Source organism: Pithys albifrons, chromosome 10 (genome assembly GCF_047495875.1).
Source record: "Pithys albifrons albifrons isolate INPA30051 chromosome 10, PitAlb_v1, whole genome shotgun sequence".
Lineage (NCBI taxonomy): Eukaryota > Metazoa > Chordata > Aves > Passeriformes > Thamnophilidae > Pithys > Pithys albifrons.
This window is the reverse complement of record NC_092467.1, coordinates 5,357,756-5,377,978: the sequence shown is the minus strand read 5'-3', so window position 1 is coordinate 5,377,978 and position 20,223 is coordinate 5,357,756. Positions and strand designations below refer to the sequence as shown.

General features: G+C 47.8%; 1 protein-coding gene across 7 annotated transcripts in view; it reads right to left on the bottom strand.

Moving 5' to 3' along the window:
• The window catches only part of RABGAP1L (RAB GTPase activating protein 1 like), a 233,120-nt gene that overhangs the window by 40,138 nt on the left and 172,759 nt on the right, over window positions 1-20,223 (bottom strand). For all 7 annotated transcript variants that reach the window (XM_071565066.1, XM_071565065.1, XM_071565064.1 and 4 more), the window contains one exon: window positions 13,809-13,937. In XM_071565066.1, coding sequence (XP_071421167.1) covers window positions 13,809-13,937 — 129 coding nt within the window. The remainder of the gene's footprint in view (window positions 1-13,808; window positions 13,938-20,223) is intronic.

Below are 20,223 nucleotides of genomic sequence, written 5' to 3'. Positions count from 1 at the left end.
ACCTGTCCCTGACACTGCAGGGCATAGACATGACTGCAAAGGTACCTCTGCTGAACTGTTGGGAAGAATCCAACCAAGAGCATGGCTTCCTTGACACTGGTTAGAACTGTGAAATTGAGAAAGACCAGAGACAGGTCTGGGTCAGGCTTTTTATCTCTCCTAATGAAGTGTAACAGCAGCAGAACAAGCTCACTGTGAGCTGGAGATGGAGCGCCCTGGCTCGGTGTTTCTGGCCATCTGTTATCAGCTGTGCACTGCAAAGCACCCAGGCCATTTTGTTGGGCAATACCATGTTGTTACTCTGAGATTTTTTTATTTTTCCATGAGGAATGTAGGGCCTGTGCTCCATTTGTATCAGCACTGTTTGCATTCTTGGATGTTTCAGAGTTACAGAGCTGGCAGGGCCCAACAGCACCAGAGGGAGGAGAGGCAGCAGCACAGCTCAGTGACCCACTGCCACGGGGCAGCTGTGCCTCCTGCAATGCTGCCAGCTCAGGGGCACTTCACCCGTTCTCAGCACTCACATCTTGCCAGAGCTCTGAAAGTTCAAGGCCAACAGCCCAGCAGATCAGGTGGGAAGAGCCAGAACCCAAAACAGAGATCCCCATCCACCTGCTTTGGTATGTGTAATTCAGTGTTACTCATCATCTTTGGTCCTTAAACACCTGAATCTCCCCCTAGGAAAGATCCTTTTCTTCCTATATTCAACGAATAAAGGTGTGTTGACTCATCTTTTTAAATGTACCTGAAACAACTTCTCAGGGCAGTGAGGCATTCGAAGGTGGTTCCAAGTCTCCTGTGCTCTGTTCACAAAGAGGATACCTGAGGTAACTCCCACACCTGCCTGAGCACCAGGTGAAAACCAGCACCAAAATGTACACCAAGCACAGCAGAGCCTGGCTTGTGGATCTCAGCCATATTCAAAAAATACAGGGAGCTGCAGGTCAGCAAAGGTTCTACAATCAGCACCTCCCTGGGGTACATAAGTGGACACCCCAGTGACAGACGTGTCCTAAATGACAAACAGACCAAGGGTCCATTTTGAAAAAAACCAAAATATATCATGAGCATGCCAAGCCACTCTCAGATATTTCAGTTTTCCAAATGGGTAATTGAATGCTTAAAGTAAATAAGTGGAAAATTCAATCTGCACTTCAAACACACCTTCCTCATCTCACTTTGATGGACAAAAAAATTACATCTGGCACTGTGCACAACCCCTGTTCTGCAGGACTGCATGCACAAAACCAAGGGGCCATGTCCTTCTCTCTGCTCTTCTCCAGAGAGGGTCATGTAATGGCTGGATCATCAAAGCAGAAAAATGATTTTTTTTAGCAAAAAAGAATTCCACAATGAAAGCTACAGCAAGTAGACAAAGGAGGTGTCAGTCAGTGTAGCCAAAGACTGTAAGGAGAGGCCCAAAAGGCAACAGCTGTGCAAGAGTGTAGCCCAGAGACTCAGCTCATGACTGTTGTCTCTGCTTGCTGAACCAAAAAGGAGAAACATGTAACAGGAAAAAGGGGAAAATCAGTTTGGTACTTGTTTGTTCCAAATAAATCTCTACAGGACTCAATCCCCTCTTTTTCAAGCTACAGGACTGTGCTGGTTCAAAATACTGTGGCTTGTGAGAGGCTGTGCAGCCTTTACTGAAGAGTGTGGCAGTTCTTTCATCACAGACAGACTGACAAACACAGCCAGGTCCTGTACAGTATTCACACTTAATGCTTTCCTGGCTGTGAGAAGTGATTGAAATCAGTGCTTCTGATTTTCTGCTTGGCAAGGAGGTTCTCTGGGTGACACAGGACACCAACCACTTCCACCTTCCCTGGATTTTGGGAGCAGTGTCTGGAGCCAAAGGCACAGCAGCAGCTCCACTACAGCTGCCCTCTCCTCCTCTACCCACGTGCAGCCGCTACAAATGCTCTGCCAGTCCATCTGCACACCAAACACTGCAGCAGCACCCTGCTCCTGTCCTGGATACAATTCCAAGCAAACCTGTGCCCTGGCCGGGATCCCAACCCCACCCTACAAAAATGCAGTCGGTCCTGCAGAGCTGCCTCCACAGCCAGGCTCTTCTCAGCACTGCTGGGCAGGGAGGGATAACCATCTCAGCACTCTCTGCAGATCTGGTTTGGCTACCAGAGGCCTGGAATGCGGACACAGCTGAAATTAAAGCCACCAGAAATAAAGTAAGCAAAAAAATGGCTTAAAGCCATCTTTGTTCCAGCCCTTTTTTCTTCATCAAGGACTTGGGTCGAAGCAGGGGGTACAGCAGTTCAAGGCCAGCTATGCCTTGGAAACACACTCCCAGCACACTCCTGGATGCTGCTCCAGTTCCACGAGCATCCTGTGAGGAGTTTGCTCAGCTGATGAACAGGAGCACCAGCAAAACCAGGGCAGAGGATGGTGCTGCAGGGAAGACAAGCAGCTGTGCAAGCCAGGGTGCCCTGCTGCGACCGGGAGGCCTTGGCTCTGCTTCCCGGGTACCAAACAACCTGTTTAGCCATGTAAATCAGATGCATAAATAAATAACTAAGAACAGGGGTGGGCCGAGGAAAAGCAGCCAGCCCCTGGCCCGCTCGGAGCTGCTGAGGTCGCTTAGCAACAGGCTTGGCTGCTGCAGGGGGAAGGGAGCAGGAAATCAGCACAAGACAAATGGAATGGCAATGTGGGGAGGTGGCCTTTGCCTGGCAGTGGGGAGGGAAGCAGGAACTGGTGAATCCCATCCCATGGGCATCCTTTTGGAGCAGTTCCTGAGTGCAGGGCTTGTTAATTTAGTGTGGCCAGGGGGCTTCCTCCCGCCTGCAAACTGGTAAATTCCAAAGCATGCCTGGGAAACCAGTAACTCAATTTTGATTAAAATTATGTCTGCTACAGTCACCTCATGGGTCAATTACTTCCTTAAACGGCTCAAACCCAATCCCATCAGACACTCCTGGCTATACTCGTGTCAGCAGACCATAGGGCATTTTCAGTGGCAGTTATCTAATATATTGCCCTATCATGGCAGGTCCAGGTTATCTCCGTGCTATCTCCGCATTCACTAAAGGGATCTGGACCCTGTGAATCTTTAAGAAACTGAATCTCAACCCCACAGATCCACTTCTTCTGGTCAGGTAATTCCTCTTAACCCTATTGCTTCTCCAGCCTTCTGGAACAACCCCAGGAAGGAAGGATCATTATACAGACAGCAGTTATTAGAGAGAACTGAGCTATGAGAGCAGCAAGAACAACATGAGAACACATTTCATGGAGGACTTAAATGGGAGTTCTGAATCAAAGATTTTTCTGGGTCACACAACCTGGGGCTGGATTGCACCAGCTAATTCTTTTCCACTGCTAAGTGCAGCTGGGTTCTGGCAGCAAGGCACAACCAGGGACCCATGATGGATCAAAGATTGAAAATACCCGAGTCAGGGGGTTAATAGTTGCCTTGTTTAAACAGGCAGCCTGTAAACACTCTGTGGCAAAGTCCTCCTGCCAGACTGGACTGTTCCTGACATTCTGTGGATGTCACAATAAAAAGGATGCAAGGAAGACAGGGAGGGGCTCAGCTGTTCCCAGGGCACCAGGGACCCCAGTACGTCCCTGTGCTGATCTATGAATGTGCTGCTCCTTTCCATTAGGGCCTCAGCCACTTCCAGAGCAGACACTGCCTGATGGAGGGAGATGGAAGGGAGCAGAGATGGACTCTGGCATAGCCACAACCAGCCGTGCTCCCACCTTCCCCAGCAATGAGCCCTTTTGTTTCAGGCTGGGAGTTCCTCTGCCATTGGAGAGCAGCAGGGTGAGTTTCAGCAGGCCAGGCAGCAGCACCTCCTTCCCCTTCACACCCCCAGCCCTGGCCAGAAGCACTTTTATCAAGTCTTGAAGCACTCAGGTTTGTCCCATCAGCTGGTGAAGTGGCTCTGGTGCATCCCAGGGCAAAGCAAAAAACCACATGGCTAGAACACACTCCCCCTGGGCCAGAGGGTCACTGCCTTTGCAGAATCCCTTATCAAAATCCTGGGAAACACACACTGCCCAAGCAAGATGCTGCTTTCCTACTGCATGTCCCTCCTCCAAAAGGAGCAGGCCCTGCTTCACATTGTGCTTAGGAAAGGGAAACACAAAGCAAGTTCTTGTGGAGAGCATTCATTACAGCACAAACCTACAATTAACTCTGTGTTACAAGAAAAATAAGGTCAAATTTGCCTCTGAGCTTCCTGCTGCTACTAAAAGCAACAGGATCTGCGTCCATGTGAGGCCCTTGTGATTAAGATGATCCAGATGAGTGGCTGGAATGAAGAAAACTGTAGGCACCAAAATACAGCTCCTTTCAGTGAGAGAAACCCTCTTCCTTTCTACCACACGAGGGGCTGTTTTCAGGACTATTTAACATATGAAAGTAATGCAGCAGTAACAACCTGATGGAATTTTTTTTCTCGTTTCTGACAGGTCTGGTACACTGCAAAGTCATCAAAAGGAGCCACCTGACAACAGATTCACTGTGTGTCACTGCTGGTGGGAAAAGGTGCCTGGGGAGCATAGCATCCTTCTCAGGCAGCCAGAACCAAAGCCCTGAGCCCTTTGCAGTCCCACCCACTGCTCCTGCCTGGCTGGAACACAATCAATATTCCCTGCTGTGTAAAGAGGGAGCGCCCCGGGTGGCACAACCACACTGCCATGGAACTGTTCCCGTGAGGATGCACGGTAAGGTCACTGATCTTGTGCTCTGAGCTATGGGTTAACCTAAGGATTTCTCAGATTATAAAGGAGCTGCTCAGACAGTCACTTGACTCTGTGAAGAACTTCAGCTATGCTTTAATTTTTCTTCCAGAGGTCAAGGCCTCAAGCTCTGGGCCTCTCCAAGCTGTGTCAGCCACAGAGTAGGTGTGTTAATGAATGTACACCTGTGTTTGTCACTCAGGGGAGGAGTGAGGAGGACCCTCCAGGCTGGTGCCATATGCAGACACAGCTGGGCTGGGGCACTGCTGGAGATGAAGGTTTTGCAGCTCTGTTGTCACAGTAACTGAGTGACTCAGCCTGACACAGTCTTTGGCCCAGCCATGTGTGCACACTGAATTCATGCCTGTACTTACAGATTTGAGGTATTATTTATTATCACAGAATGGTTTGGGTTGGAAGGACCTCAAAGCCCATCCAATGCCATCCCTGCCATGGGCAGGGACACCTCCCACCAGCCCAGGTTGCTCCAAGCCCTGTCCAGCCTGGCCTTGGACACTCCCAGGGATGGGGCAGCCACAGCTTCTCTGGGCACCTGTGCCAGGGCCTGCCCACCCTCACAGGGAAGGATTTATCCCTAATATCTGATCTAACCCCTGTCACTTAGAAACCACTCCCCTCTGTCCCATCACTTCATGTTCTTGTAAACAGTCCCTCTCCAGATCTCTGCATCTACACTGATTATTATGCTGATTAATTACCTGCAGATGAAATTTTCTGGTTTTTTTCATGGATTTGGACTAATTTGCAGAATCATATTTTGGTTAAGAATTATTGCTCAGGAAATTGCATTAATTAATTAAGTAAAGGAAGTTGCAAGAATAACAAACAGACAGGGCAACACAGTGAGGGCTCGATGTTCATCTGCTGCTGGAACAACTCAATAGAACAATGAGGTCCATGGTCAGGGCTTCCCAGCAAATAGTAACAACCTGTAATAATCCTTCTGAACTTCTTCCTGTCCCTTGGGTTTTTGTTGTGGAGGTGAGGAAGGTGGGAAATGGAGAGCAGAGAAACCCATCATGTGCCTCACAGCTTCCACAGCACAGCAGGGTGTGGGTGCCCCTGGCTGACACCTTCCTGCCCAGGGACCCACATGGACAACCAGCAATTACAGAGGAACCACTTCCAGCAACAGCAAACAGCCAAACACCACACCACTACCCAGATATCTGTGGAAGAATAAACTGGGACACTGTTGTCCTTAACCAGAATGAAGCAGCTCTACAAATGGAGATAAACTGGGATGTTTGTGTGTAACACTTTACCCGGATTCTCCAAAGCCTCTGGCACGCAGCTCTTCACCTCCATTTACCAACCTGATGGAACCCACTGATGCCCAAACACAACCAAGTCTAACATCAACCATCTAACCCTGAGTTTACCACACTACTCACTCTCCACAAGACAAACAAAGCTATAATAAGGTAAAAATATAAGCAATTAACCTCAGGAAACCAGAGAATCCAGAAGCAAAGAGATCAGGAGATCCTGGAAATGTGAATATTGTGCCTCCTGCTCCAGTAGCTACACACTGCTCAGGGAACAGCCAATTTAACTCGCCAAATTTAACTTCAAACAGCCTTAACAAAGGCAAAAACAATGCCTGGGGTTTGTAATGGGAAGTTATTAATGGGGCCTTCAGCTCTAAAAGCTGCTGTCCCTGCAGAGCTCTGCATTTCTGAACTGCAGACACTGCCTTTCTATACTTAGTTTTGTTTGTTCGCTCATTTTCAAAGCAGAGAAATTCAAGTGCAGGTGCCCGAGAAATCAAACACCAGCAAAAATTCATGGAGACACCGTCCCCAGTGCCTCTGCTTTGTTTATGTGCAAAAGCCCTGGGGGGAAAAGGGAACATTGTTAGGCTTTGCCTTTTCCTTCTCCTCCCAATTATTTTTTAAAGTTTACCTTCAGGTCTCAGAATAGCAAAAGTGCTTCAGAATTTGTCGCCTCATTTAATTAGTCACAAAACAAATGAAATGAAACAAACGTCCCATCCCAACTGTCCTCTGTGCTACACTGAGAGTGAATCACTGCTTTTCTCCCCAAGCCACTCCGTGCATTGGCCATTAGCTCTGAATTACTGGAGCTTTCTCAAAGACAGAACCATAAAACAGAATCACAGAACGGTTTGGGTTGGAAGGGACTCTAAAGCTCATCCAGTGCCACCCCTGCCATGGGCAGGGACACCTCCCACTATCCCAGGTTGCTCCAAGCCCTGTCCAACCTGGCCTTGGACACTTCCAGAGATGGGGCAGCCACAGCTGCTCTGGGCAATCAAACCAAACCAAAGTCCTGACCTGTTTCCAATAACTTAATTTTTCATTCCGTAACATCTGCAGAAATTAAATAACCACAGCATTTCTGAGAAGGACACAAATGAAAAAGCTGATCAAATAAGACAAAAGACAGCTTGAATTTCTTTTGCCCAAATGCAATCACTTCCCAACACACATTTTCTAATATTCCTAAACTTAGAAACAATTCTCCTTGGGGGCCCTGAACTGCCTTTAGACAACAGAGCTCCCTCCCCCCCTGCTCAGAGGGACAATACAGAGTTTCTTCCATCATAGGAATCGAGTTCTAAACAAATCAGGACAATATTCTTCGGGGTGACAGACAACACAGGCTCTGGCTGGTGAGGGTCCCACCTTGGCCCCAGGGCCTTTTGTAAGTGAAGAAACCGATTTCCTTTGCATTACTCTGGTGGTCACTGCTGAGCTGCTCCTGCTGCCTCAGGCCTGGCCCAAGCACTGGGGCATTTTCACCTCCAGGGAGGCGTCTCTGCCTCTGGCCTCAGCAGTTTGGGTGGTGCTGAAGGCAGTACCAAGGAACAGTTCTTGGCCAGCATAAATAAGGGGCACAGGGCTCATCTCTAGGCACTTCTGCATCTGCACTCTGATCTACGTGTCTTCTCCACAGAATGTGAGAGCCTGTGGGTTTGGTCCTTTTAATTATGATCATGAGTGCTGATCTTGGGATCCTCCTGATCCTCCTCTGGCTTCTTCAGCATCACCAAGGTGTCTTCAAAAAGAACACTGTCTTACTGTGAGAACACAAGGTACTGCAAACCTGCCAGGCACCATCATCACAGGCTTTCCCCACCTTAGGCATCCCTTGGGAAAAGCAGTTCCTGGGTCTGCTTCCTCAAAAGGAAGAGCTGAGACTTTCTCTTCTAAAGAGCAACTAAGACTGTCACTGTGCTGTCAGCAGGAACTCCAGACTGCTACAAACACACACACCATGGAGGTAGGAAACATTTGTAAGACATTTGAACATGTCCCCTCACAGGAGTGAGCTGATGCTCCAGCCACCTGCAGCTGGGATTGAAGTGGGTCCAGTTCAGCTGGGAAGAACGTTCAGTTCCTCTCAGCCCCAGAGCTATTTCAGACACACTCTGGCAGAGAAGCCACAGTGGCAGAGCTGCCAAACAGTGCGACTCCCTGTCCCCTTCATCTCTTGCACTCTGCACTATTTTCAGAGTCAAGGGTGGAAAGGAGCTGCAGTTCATCCAGGGAAAAGCTTAAGATGAAGACCTTCTGAGGATGCTTTCCTGCCTCTTGTCACCCTGGCTCCTGATGGCACCAAGACAGACTGAGGTGGCCCACTGGCCCCACAGAGCTCTTTCAGATGTTCCCCTCACCTTGCTGAATGAAACCACTAATGATTTGGGCAAACCCTTCACTGCTGGGGATACAGACAATAAATGTTCCAGTCCAGTATTCCACCTCAAACTTGGATTTTAAAGATCCTTCACACTGCTCTTGTTGATGCCATTACTCACAAGTACATGTGCCAACAAGTGACTACAAGGACACCAAAGTATTTGTACTCAGCTTGAAAAGCTGCTTTAGATGGTTAAAATGGGATTATATTTAGCTATTAATACCAAAATTCCATTCTTTTCCTGTTGATAAAGAATTAACAACACACCTGATGTCACAACACCAACTCAGCACGAATGAAAACAAAACCAAACCAACCAAGCAAAATGAAACAACTGAACAGTTTTACTAATGCTTAAACACCACAAAAATATAACCTCACTACTGGGCAACACGTCTGCTCACTGGAATAATAACTATTATAAGTCTAAATAAATAAGCATTTCAAGCTGAAACTGTTGTTTTTATTAACAACATCCCTTTCTACCCTATTAACACTTATTGCCAAGCTCCCAGTAATTAATGTCCAGCTGCACTGCAGGCACTCCCCTCATTTCCAGGTGCTGCCCCACACCCCAAATCCCAGCAGAAAGGAGGGGGCTGGGGCCGCAAACAGAACAGACATTAAAATACATGACCCCCCTCACATGGACAACTGGACCTGCACCTCGGAGAGAACGACACGGAGGAGGAAAGGGGCCTCCTTGGCCTTGTGTAAGGAACTGCAACAGGCTTGGCAGGGCTTTCTGCACACCCAACCCAGCCCTGCTCAATTTGGTTGGGCCTTTCCTTGAGAAGTTGATAAAAGAGCAATTTCCCCCCGGGCTTTATGCTGGAAGATTAATGAGATACAGCACAGGAAGAGCCAAAGGAATAACAGGCTGGTGCAGTTCCAGGGCCCCTGTGCTTCTCTGCTGCATTTGAGTTGTCTTACCACGACAGCAAACCCCCACTGTCTGGGTAACTACACACACATACAGATAAGCACAAAGAGACAGAATGCTCTACAGAGAAAGCAAGCCAGCTATCATTATTCCTATCCACTGAAACTCACATAAATCAGTACGTAATTCCCTGATAAACCACGCCAGCAAAAAAATCACTGCCAGATAAACTAGCGTTAGAGGTGTGAATGAGGTCAGTCACACACACCAACCAGGTGTGAGCTTCAAATCACCACTTTGAATTACAAACATTTAAACTGCAACATTACAAGGTAAATCTGCTTTAAATGTACTCAAAGAACAATTCAGGAGTGACAAAACGCTTAGCACAGCTCCTGCTGCTGTAACCAACAGTTCCTGACCCTGCTGTTCCCCATGGTCCTGGTGCCAGCACTCAGGTGGGATCACAGTGACAGGTGACAAAATGTGTTTGGTTGCACTGGAAAAGGCACCGTGTTTGCTCAGGGCCCTTGGCTCCTCTCACTGATGGTGCTGAGAGCAGTGACCCCCTGATGCTGCTGGGGAGCCCAACTCCCCCACAGAGGGGACACCTACAGGGTTAGGGAGAAGCTTCTCTGAGAAGGGAAGTTCTGGCCAGGTGGGGGTTGGTCTCTTCTCCCAGGCACTCAGCAATAGGACAAGGGGGCACGATGGGCTCAAGCTCTGCCAGGGGAAATTGAAGTTGGAGAGCAGCAAAAACTTCTTTGCAGAGAGAGTGCTCAGGCATTGGAATGGGCTGCCCAGAGAGGGGGTGGATTCCCCATCCCTGGAGGTTTTTCAACTGAGCTTGGCCGTGGCCCTGAGTGCCATGATCTGGTAAAGGGACAGGAGTTGGACCAAGGGCTGGACTTGATGATCTTGGAGGTCTTTTACAACCCAATCAATTCTGTGACTCTATGATTCCAGGTCTTTCCTGCCACTGCTGATGGTGACAGATGGGCCCAGGAGTCCCTGAGCCAGGTGACAGCAGTGCCATTGCAGACACTGTCCTGTAACAGAACGCCCTTCCCTGGAGGTTCTGTGTATCCCACCCGTGTGTTCCCTCACAGGCACAGGGGTCCCCTCCCAGGATCTCACACCCACCTGTCTCCACACCCACCCTCAGGCCATCCCTAGGCTGGGATGTGACAGGTTCTGACTGTCAGCTCTGCCCAATCCCACATGTCATGGGACACTCACACAGAAACTGGCACCACCCCCTGATGGCACCGAGACCTGCCAACCCAGGGAACCCTCCCAGGGGAACATCCCCCAGGGACCTGCTCCGTTCTGCACCTCACCTGCCCAGGCCAGGGCAGGAACAGAGCACACAGAACTCCTCCAGTCAAACCCAAGGCCATTATGACCTCTTTGGGACACACACTGATCTCTACAAGAGCATTCCCAGACACCAAAGCCACCTGAGGCAGATTTTGTGTGTGTGCAGAATCTGTCAGTGGTTTCCATAAAATAGCACCATAAAGATTAATCTTCATTAATCATTCATTCATGCAAGTGGGCTTCCAGACACAGAAAAACGTTCAAAATCCCTCTTAAAGACAGAAAAATTAATAAGGGGGAAAAAAATCCCTCCCCAAAGCATGAGTATAGAAAGCACTGGTAATCACTCTATGATTACAAATCCAAGTTTCTTAGGCCATATTATTTCATACTATGAATTAGTTCAAAATGCTCCTTAACAATGCACTACTACCCAACAAGCTCCTGCAGGAAAACCCTGCTGTTATTTCCAATTCCACTGAGTTTGCTCTCAGTGATTTCCTTACTGGTAAATCATCAAAATTCAGACCTGGTTAGTAACACCAGAGTTAATCCTTAACTAAGACATTATAGCACATTCTATACAGAAATTTCCATTAATAGGAGCTTTTTATTTTGTATTTGCTGTTCTTGAGGGAGAGATCGATGCTAATCCTTTAGGTTTTAAAAATAGGATGATAAAACTATTTCCTGTGCAGCACCTTCAAAATCCAGGGGTTATGTCCTGAACTCAACTGAGAAGTCGTGAAATTAAGGAGGAAGTTGTAAATTTGCCTCCTCCAGACCTACAATCAGCTCAGCCAGAGCTCAAGGTAAAAAATGCAAGCAAGGAGAGATGGATTTTTAGTACATGTCAAACTGCTGTTTTGTTTTGCAATAACGTGGAAACAAAATATAAAGAAACACAGGAAAAGACACATCAAGGCTATGAAACATGGCCTAACCATAGTTCTGTTTTCATGTTTTTATACCTCTGTAATTAGGTCAAAAACCTAAAGAAAATCCTCCCTGGCACTTACTGTGTGGTATTTCCTCTGAAAACACCTGGTGTTTAGTCTATAAATAATAATATAGCCCAGAAACAGTGGACAGACTCCCAGTGCAGCACAAGAAAAGCACGTTAAAGGGTGTGGTTTGAGGGTTTTTTGAACAGTCAAGTTCTGCTGCCTTCAACAAGACAGACAACTGCCCTTCACCCAATCTTTGTTCTCTGGGAATCTCAAGACTGTAATTTCCTGCTTGAGCAAATCAGCTCCTGCAATTATTAGCACCTGTTGGTAAATAAATACCATGATTCCCAATCTCTCACAGGCTGGCTGAGGTTGGAAGTGACCTCTGGAGAACACCTTGCCCAAACCACCCCTGAAGGAGGTGACCCACAGCTGCTGGCTCGGGGCTCTCTGTGTTTTCAGCACCTCCACAGATGGAGGTTCCACAGCTGCCCTGGACAACGTGTTCCTGTCCCCCTGAGAGTACAAAAAACGTGGCCAAAAGCCAGTTCACTGTCCTCAATTAAAAGGAACCCCAGACACAGGGCTCTGTAGCCACTGTCCCTCCCCCTGTCCCACCCCAGTGACACTGCACAGTTGGGGACCACGTGCCATGGGATGAGGGCACCTGGAACAGCAGGAATGCAAGGGAGTGAGTATGGGATGATCTAAAATAAATATCACCCCCCTCCAGCAGAGTCTTACACTGAATTTCCTCACATTCAGTTCCTGAAGCTTTTCATGTTTTCTTCTAAATACATCACCTATGTTCAGGGTCTTAAAAATATCTTTCCTGACTATGCCATTAATCTGGACAACAACTTGGGCTTCAGAACATCCCCCTCCATGGGCTCAGCTGCTCTGAACCATCACAAGGTGCTCAGGACACAGTGCAATCCCCTCCTGTCTCACAGCAAATGGGGGATGAGTTGTGTGCTCAGTGAGAGAACAGAGCCCAACTCCCTAATTATACCAGAGCAGGGTGTTACTGACACAGAAGGTGACTTCAATCTCCAGCTTCTTCCCATCCCTGATAACCCCAGGAATTCTCCCTGCTTTCCAGTAATTCCTACTAATCCTTGTGTAACTCTCTAACACACAAGGGAGTGCCTTGACTCCACAAAGATCAGTGACAAGTAACAGCACGTGGCACAAAAGGTACTGCACGAGAAAGGAGAAAGGCTGGCACGAGCAAGCTGACAAACAGACCTTCCAAAGAGTACCAGGAGGACTTCTGTTTTAACCACCATCAGTAAACAACAGGGAGACAATCCTCCTGTGCTGGTAAGTCCTTAAATTACTCATTTTCAATAGCCCAGCAGAGGTCTCAACACTAAACATCAAACTGCAGCCCTGTACTCCCAAACATTTCTTTCAGCAGCAGAGTTGGAATCCAAGTCCAATTTTACTACAACCCTCTTTTTCCTGGCTGGAATCAAGACCCATTCTTTCCTAAGAACAGTGTTTTAACCAGAAAGGAAAAATCCCCTGATTAATCAATGATGAAATTAGGCAGCACAAAGGAAATTATTAAATACATTGAAAGACAAAAAGAGGCAGGGTCAGAAGAACATTCCTCCTGGTGGGATGTTCTCAGGGCATTACTGGGCCACACCAAACACACATTTCCCATCAGTGCTCACACTCCAAAAAACAACAAAACCACTTTTCTCCAAGATCAAGCACTGGGCCCATCCACAGCTATACATATTCCAACAAAAAAAAAATCCCAGACCTTTCAAATGATGGCTTTATGAATCTCTACAGCCATTGTGAACACATTTCCACGCTCAGAGCTTACAGTCAGGCTCCTGTAATCGGGTTCATGACAAGTCCAATACTTGTGGTCCACCAGTTCAGAGGAGCCTGACTTTGACAGACAGGCTTGGGTTGGGGAGCAAAGAAACACCTTCTGAGCAAAACAAGTAACACCTGAGCTTGGGCTGCATGATTATCCTACAGTGATTAATGGGTGTAGTGTAATCACTGTTTATAAATTAATTAGTGAATTCTGATAATTATTTGTTGATAATGCATCATTTTTCTGTTTTAATCATCAACTCGTACTCAAGCAAACAAAGAAGGAAAAGGTCAGGGATTCACTTTCTTCCAAGATAAGAGGTGTGCACACAAACACATATAAAAAGGAGTGAATTCATGATTTAATTCCTTCACTTTGCTGCCCAAACCCCGGGGGGATGAGGAGCACTGGGGCCCACCCCTACCTTGATGTTGCAGGCTTGCTCCATGAGCCTCCGGGCGTTCTCCTCGGCTCGGTACCTCTTGGGCAGCTGAACCCTGAAGAACTTCAAAGCTCCTTCAAAATCAGCTTGTAGAAGGTCCTCTTTGGAGGTCTGCAATGGAACACAGGAACCACAGTAAGCCCTGGGAACAGCAGCCACTCTTCTACTGCATCTGTCACTTACTGGGTGCGTTCCAAGCCACCAACATTCCCATTAGCTCACAACCATCCTCCCTGAAATCAGCCCTCCAACCCTGCCTCATGAAACAGAGAGAGGCTCAAGCCCACCTGAGGAGCCCCGGGCAGGGCAGCACAGAGCACTGCAGCGTGGGAATGGATTTTATCCTTCCACACCTGCCAGGTGGGAAAGGGATTCTGGCTCAGCCTGTCAAGACATCAGTGAAGCAAAAAACAAAACCCAAGCAAACAACAAAAACCTGGGAAAAATCATCATATTTTCTGGAAAGCGTGTGCATTAGACCATTGCTGGTTCTCACGGTGCTGCCTTAGAAAGACAATGTGCATACATATCTATTTAATATATATATATAGTCACAGACACGAGGAGCAGAACCCACATGACTCATAGGAGGCATCAGCAAGTCAGTGTGCCAGAGCCTGGGACACAGTTTCTCACAGAACACCGAGCCAGAAAATGTTTCACAGGCTTCTTTCTACACCTGCCACATCCTGCACCTCTCAGTGTGGGACCGAGCCCAGCAGGTCAGGGAATGTTACGGGGCATGAATCCAGTTCTGCTGCTCACAGAGCACCTCACAGCGACAAATGTGCTCATCATCCCTGGGGCTACTCACACCTGCACCAGCAGATCCAGCAGGAACCAAATCCCAAGTTCCTTTAAATGGTTCACAGAAGCTGAATGTCCAGACAAGACATTAGGGCACCATCTCAAAAATGTGAATTTCAAGGTTTTTAAGCCAGTAAGAGTAAACAAACCTGTGTCAACACAAGGTGGAGACCAATGCTGGGTGAGGCTCTCGCTGCGAGTCCCTCAGGAGCAGCACAGGCCCCTCTAGTTAAGGTTAATTGCTGAATTAACCACTCCAGCACCAGCAACACCACCTGTTCCTTGTGGGCATCCTCATCTTTCTCATGAGTGACACCTGTGTCAGTGTTTGCCTCATGACAAGCAGTAAGTACACTGTATACACAGTTTCAAAGTGTTACTCTTAACTCTGTTGTTATCTACTCAAAATAACAGATTCACAGAATGGTTTGGGTTGGAAGGAACTTTAAAACTCATCCCACTCCACCCCTGCCATGGGCAGGGACACCTCCCACCAGCCCACGTTGCTCCAAGCCCTGTCCAGCCTGGCCTTGGACACTTCCTGGGATGGGGCAGCCACAGCTTCTCTGCCCAACCTGTGCCAGGGCCTGCCCACCCTCACAGGGAAGGATTTCATTCTAATATCCAGCCTAATTCTAACCTCTGTCAGTCTGAAGCCATTCCCCTTGTCCTGTCCCTCCAGGCCCCTCTCTCGAGCTCTGTTCTTTTCCCTCCTCTGAGTTCTCCCAAGATCTGTTTGATCCTCCCTTCACTCACTGCCAAGGAAGCTGCTGGGTCATCCCTGCAGAGACACAGGAGAAGCTACCTTTGGGATGCTGCTGGGAGATGTTCAGCTTTGCAGACCATCACACCTGGCTGGGGCTCAGCCAGCCCAGCCCAACGTGGTGCCGACAGGGCACCGGGGCAGTTGGTATCCAATGAACCCCATCCTCACTTCTCCTGGACCGCTTTTCCTGAGGCTGTGGATGCTTCTTGGCTGGTCTGGGGATTCTCTGCAGTGTCAGGGTGTGGTGGGAGCAGCCCCATCACTGCTGCCCAATCCCATGGGAGACCAGGTGCTTTGGGGAGGAATCCAACGGATAACAGTGATGGAAAAGCAGTAAAAGTCTCATAACCACAGAATCACCAAGGCTGGAAAAGCCTCAAAGACCACGGAGCCCACCCATAATCCCCGCAGTGCCAAGTCCTCTGCCAAGCCACATTCCCAAGTGCCCCCAGGGCTGGTGAACCCCCCCCTGCCCAGGGCAGCTGTGCCATCCTGACACCCTGCAGGGTCACACTCCCACTGACACCCACCCTGGGAATGCCAGGGAAAACTGCCACGGAAATGCCCCTCTCTCCTTTGCTCTCAGGAGTTAAACGTTTGACTGGTTTTTATCTGACAGTAACAAAATGCATTTACAGGTTTGGAGTTTCACTTTAGAAAGCAGAGGAGGAAAAAAAACTTTAACAAAGGTAATACTCAATAATGAAATGATCCTGTTAAATTTCAGAACTGCAGATGCACCTCCCCTTTATGTTCACAGCACTGAATTTAAACACAGAATCACAGACTATTCTGAGTTGGAAGGGACCCACAAGGACCATCAAGTCCAACTCTTCAGTCAATGGCCCACACAGGGGATTGAACCCATGACCTTGGCATTATTACAGCCAAGTTTTAACCAACTGAGCTGATCTCAGGGTCATAAAAAGGAAAAAAGACAGAGAGAAAAGCAATTATAGGAAAAAATTATTCATTTTGTTATTATTTAGCTTTTATTATTATAGAAAATTATATTCCCATATAATTGTCAGAAAACAGCAATTATATGTAAGACATTTAAAGTCATTTATTTCTCAGAGGTCTCTGCTTGAATCTCTATTAAAATACTTTTTTAACAATCCCCAATAAATTACTCTTAATAGTAAATATTGGTAATTTTGACTTCTCAAGCCTGAAAAATCTGCAGAAATCCCATCAGATCAGAGAAGGAATAACTTGTAGACAGAGTTTGCTGACCTGAGACTGTAGTTATGAAAACCAACCCACCCCATTGTGTGGGGTGGTGAAATGGGAGAGCCCAGACTCGTCAGCTCCTTCTACATTTTCATTTCCTTAGAATAATCTGATCAAAAAATTAGTTTCACTCTTAAAATCACAAGAAAAAAATAAAAATGGACATTTTGGCATCCCAAGATTCTCACTTCTTGACATTTTGTGATTTTAATCAATAACTCATAAAGACATCCCCGGGACCTTTTGGCAGCTGTTTGAGAGGCAGAGATTTGTAAATCCCCTGGTCCATGTCACTCAGCTCCTGGAACTCATCAACAGCTGATTTCACCAAACCATCTGTAAGTTTAATGAGCCAATAATTAAAGTCTGGCAGGTGCATGTCATTTTTGTGCACTTGGTGACTTCATGACAATTTTTCTTATTCTAGATCAAATTTCTAAATCAACATATTTTTGGTTAAAATTTATTTTTAACCCCAGGCAAACAAGGAAACTCGGTGAGAACTATGATCAAAAGGCTCAGTTTGCCTTCAAGGGTTTGACTAAATATGTCCTCAAATGTCCCTCCCACACCACTGAAGTATTTCAATATATATTCCTAAAATCATCTCTGGATGAGCTGAAACCAAGGGAAAGCCCTTTCCCACAAGTTCTAGCAAAGCTGTCAAATATAAAGGTAATGTTTGGAAAAACTGTAAATGTTCAAGAAACAGGAACAGAATTTGAGAGACTTAAAAGATGTTAATTTTTATTTTTGGATTTTTTAGTAAATAATGACACTATGACTTTCCCCAAATTATTTAAACAACTGTGATTAAGGCAAAGGACAAAGCCTTGGCTTTTCTCTTTAATTTAATTTCTCTTTCTTCAATTATTAATTCTGCTGCCTCATTTATTACTGACTAAATCAACTAAAACTCCTATTCCCACCTGGGAACTGACACAGCAGAAGAAATTTTGGATCAGCCACACTACACTCCCTTAATTTAATACTTCCTCCTTCATACAGATAAGAATCCCTAATTGCCATAGAATTTTACATATATATTTAGATTTTCTCTAGCATGTCAATGAGCACAAACTGCCTGTTTCATACTGTAATGAACATGTGTCAGGAACAAGGCCACGTTAAAGGCTGTGCTCTAGTTAATTTGCTTCTAGGAAGTCCAAAATTTAAAAGTACCCTCCAATTTTTCAGAACATAATACACATATATATAATTTGAAAGTATCCATTTCTACCTGTTTAGGGGCTGTCACCGAGGGGTGTGTGTTTAACTTCCTAACAAAACACAGCGGTGTCAGACCCCCACGGGCTGAGCGTGTCTAACCCACCCTGCAAGGCTGTGCCCTGTGCCCTGTGCTGTGTGCCCTGCATCCTGTGCCCTGTGCTCTGTGTTCTGTGTGCTGTGCCCTGTGCTGTGTGCCCTGCATCCTGTGCCCTGTGCTCTGTGTGCTGTGCCCTGTGCTGTGTGCCCTGCATCCTGTGCTCTGTGTGCTGTGCCCTGTGCCTTGTGCTGTGTGCCCTGTGCTGTGTGCCCTGCGTCCTGTGCCCTGTGCTGTGTGCCCTGCGTCCTGTGCTCTGTGTCCTGTGCCCTGTGCTGTGTGCCCTGTGCTGTGTGCCCTGCATCCTGTGCCCTGTGCTCTGTGTGCTGTGCCCTGTGCTGTGTGCCCTGCATCCTGTGCTCTGTGTGCTGTGCCCTGTGCCTTGTGCTGTGTGCCCTGTGCTGTGTGCCCTGCGTCCTGTGCTCTGTGTGCTGTGCCCTGTGCTGTGTGCCCTGCGTCCTGTGCTCTGTGTGCTGTGCCCTGTGCTGTGTGCCCTGCGTCCTGTGCTCTGTGTGCTGTGCCCTGTGCTGTGTGCCCTGCGTCCTGTGCTCTGTGTGCTGTGCCCTGTGCCTTGTGCTGTGTGCCCTGTGCTGTGTGCCCTGCGTCCTGTGCTCTGTGTGCTGTGCCCTGTGCTGTGTGCCCTGCGTCCTGTGCTCTGTGTGCTGTGCCCTGTGCCTTGTGCTGTGTGCCCTGTGCTGTGTGCCCTGCATCCTGTGCCCTGTGCTGTGTGCCCTGCGTCCTGTGCTCTGTGTCCTGTGCCCTGTGCTGTGTGCCCTGTGCCCTGTGCTCTGTGTGCTGTGCTGTGTGCCCTGCGTCCTGTGCGCTGTGCCCTGTGCTCTTGTGCTGTGTGCCCTGTGCTCTGTGCTGTGCCCTGTGCTCTGTGCTCTGTGACCTGTGCCCTGTGCTGTGTGCCCTGTGCTCTGTGCGCCCTGTGCTGCCCCTCAACACCAGCCACAGGCTCAGGGACCCCCCAGAGCGCGACCCAGCCTTCTATGCTGGGTAAACAGGGGTTCCAGGCCTGGACAGGTCTGGGGGATAAAGCTGTGCTGTGACATCAGCACACACATCTGGGCAGTGCATCAAATGACTCCTTTACTGGCATTTCTTTTGGCCAGAGATATTATCAAACATTATATTTTTATTTCCCTAAATAAAATTCACGCTCTGTGACACACTGTTTGGTACAAAAATGTGCCAGAAAAACCAGCTCAGGGTTTGTACAGGATGAATTGGGCTCCACCAACACGGCACCCCAGAACACCCCCCTGCTCAGCACCTCCCTCCGGGCTGTTGGAGCTCCAGGCTCAAGGCAGCGTTTCATTCTGCCACACCAAACACTGGTGAACGTGGGTATGGAACTCTCCTGGCATCACCCACCCCCGGTCATGCCAAAGGGAACAACCCCCACGCCCAGAACCAGCGCTGTTCCACCTGTCCATCCACACAGAAAGCTGATGCAGTCAGGAGGGGATCAGAATTTTCCCAAGACTGGCAGATTATAAATGATATTTCTCACTTAACACTGCAATGGCACAGGCTCTGCCCATCCCAGGCATTTATTCCACAACCACAGCAGAGAGAGAAGCTTATGCACATCAAAAAAAAATAAATCTAGAGCTTAATTTTATGAAACACTGAGGTTTTGAAGTATCTTCAGCTATGATTGAAGTACAAATTCTTGGTCCTCAGAGATTTCTCATTTAAAAAATACTGTGAGAAACACCCTCTCTGAATGTGTCAATCAAAAGGGATGTGCATCAGGAGAGGTGTATTTGGGTAAGAAAACCTGACAGGGAATCACAGACTCCACAAGTCATGTCTCTCTAACAATACAAGGACTATCTGTACTGTTTTGCCTGTTTCACCTTCTTTCTCTCTGTTTTAATAGATAATATCATGTCATCAGCAAAGCCAAGCTGCCTGGGCAATGAGGGATGTGAAATTTCCTGGTCTTCTCCATCTGCAGGGCCAGATACAAAGGCTGAGTAAGGCAAGTGAAAAAGAGCTTGGTGGTTTTGCCTCTGCTTTCCTTGGCGCTCATCAGAGCACAGTTCAGAGTGATTTGGCAAAGAGGCCAGCAGAGGATGGGAGACGGGCTGGGTGAGTGTTATGGGTATGCTGGGAGGTGGTTGGGATGATGGGAACACACCGACAGCTCCCACCGTGCACTCCCAGCCCCTGCACTCAGCACTACAAGTGCCTGTAGGTCCCCAAATCCAGCTGCACTCCAGCAGCAATCACAGAATTGGGAATTTCTGGTTTTTACT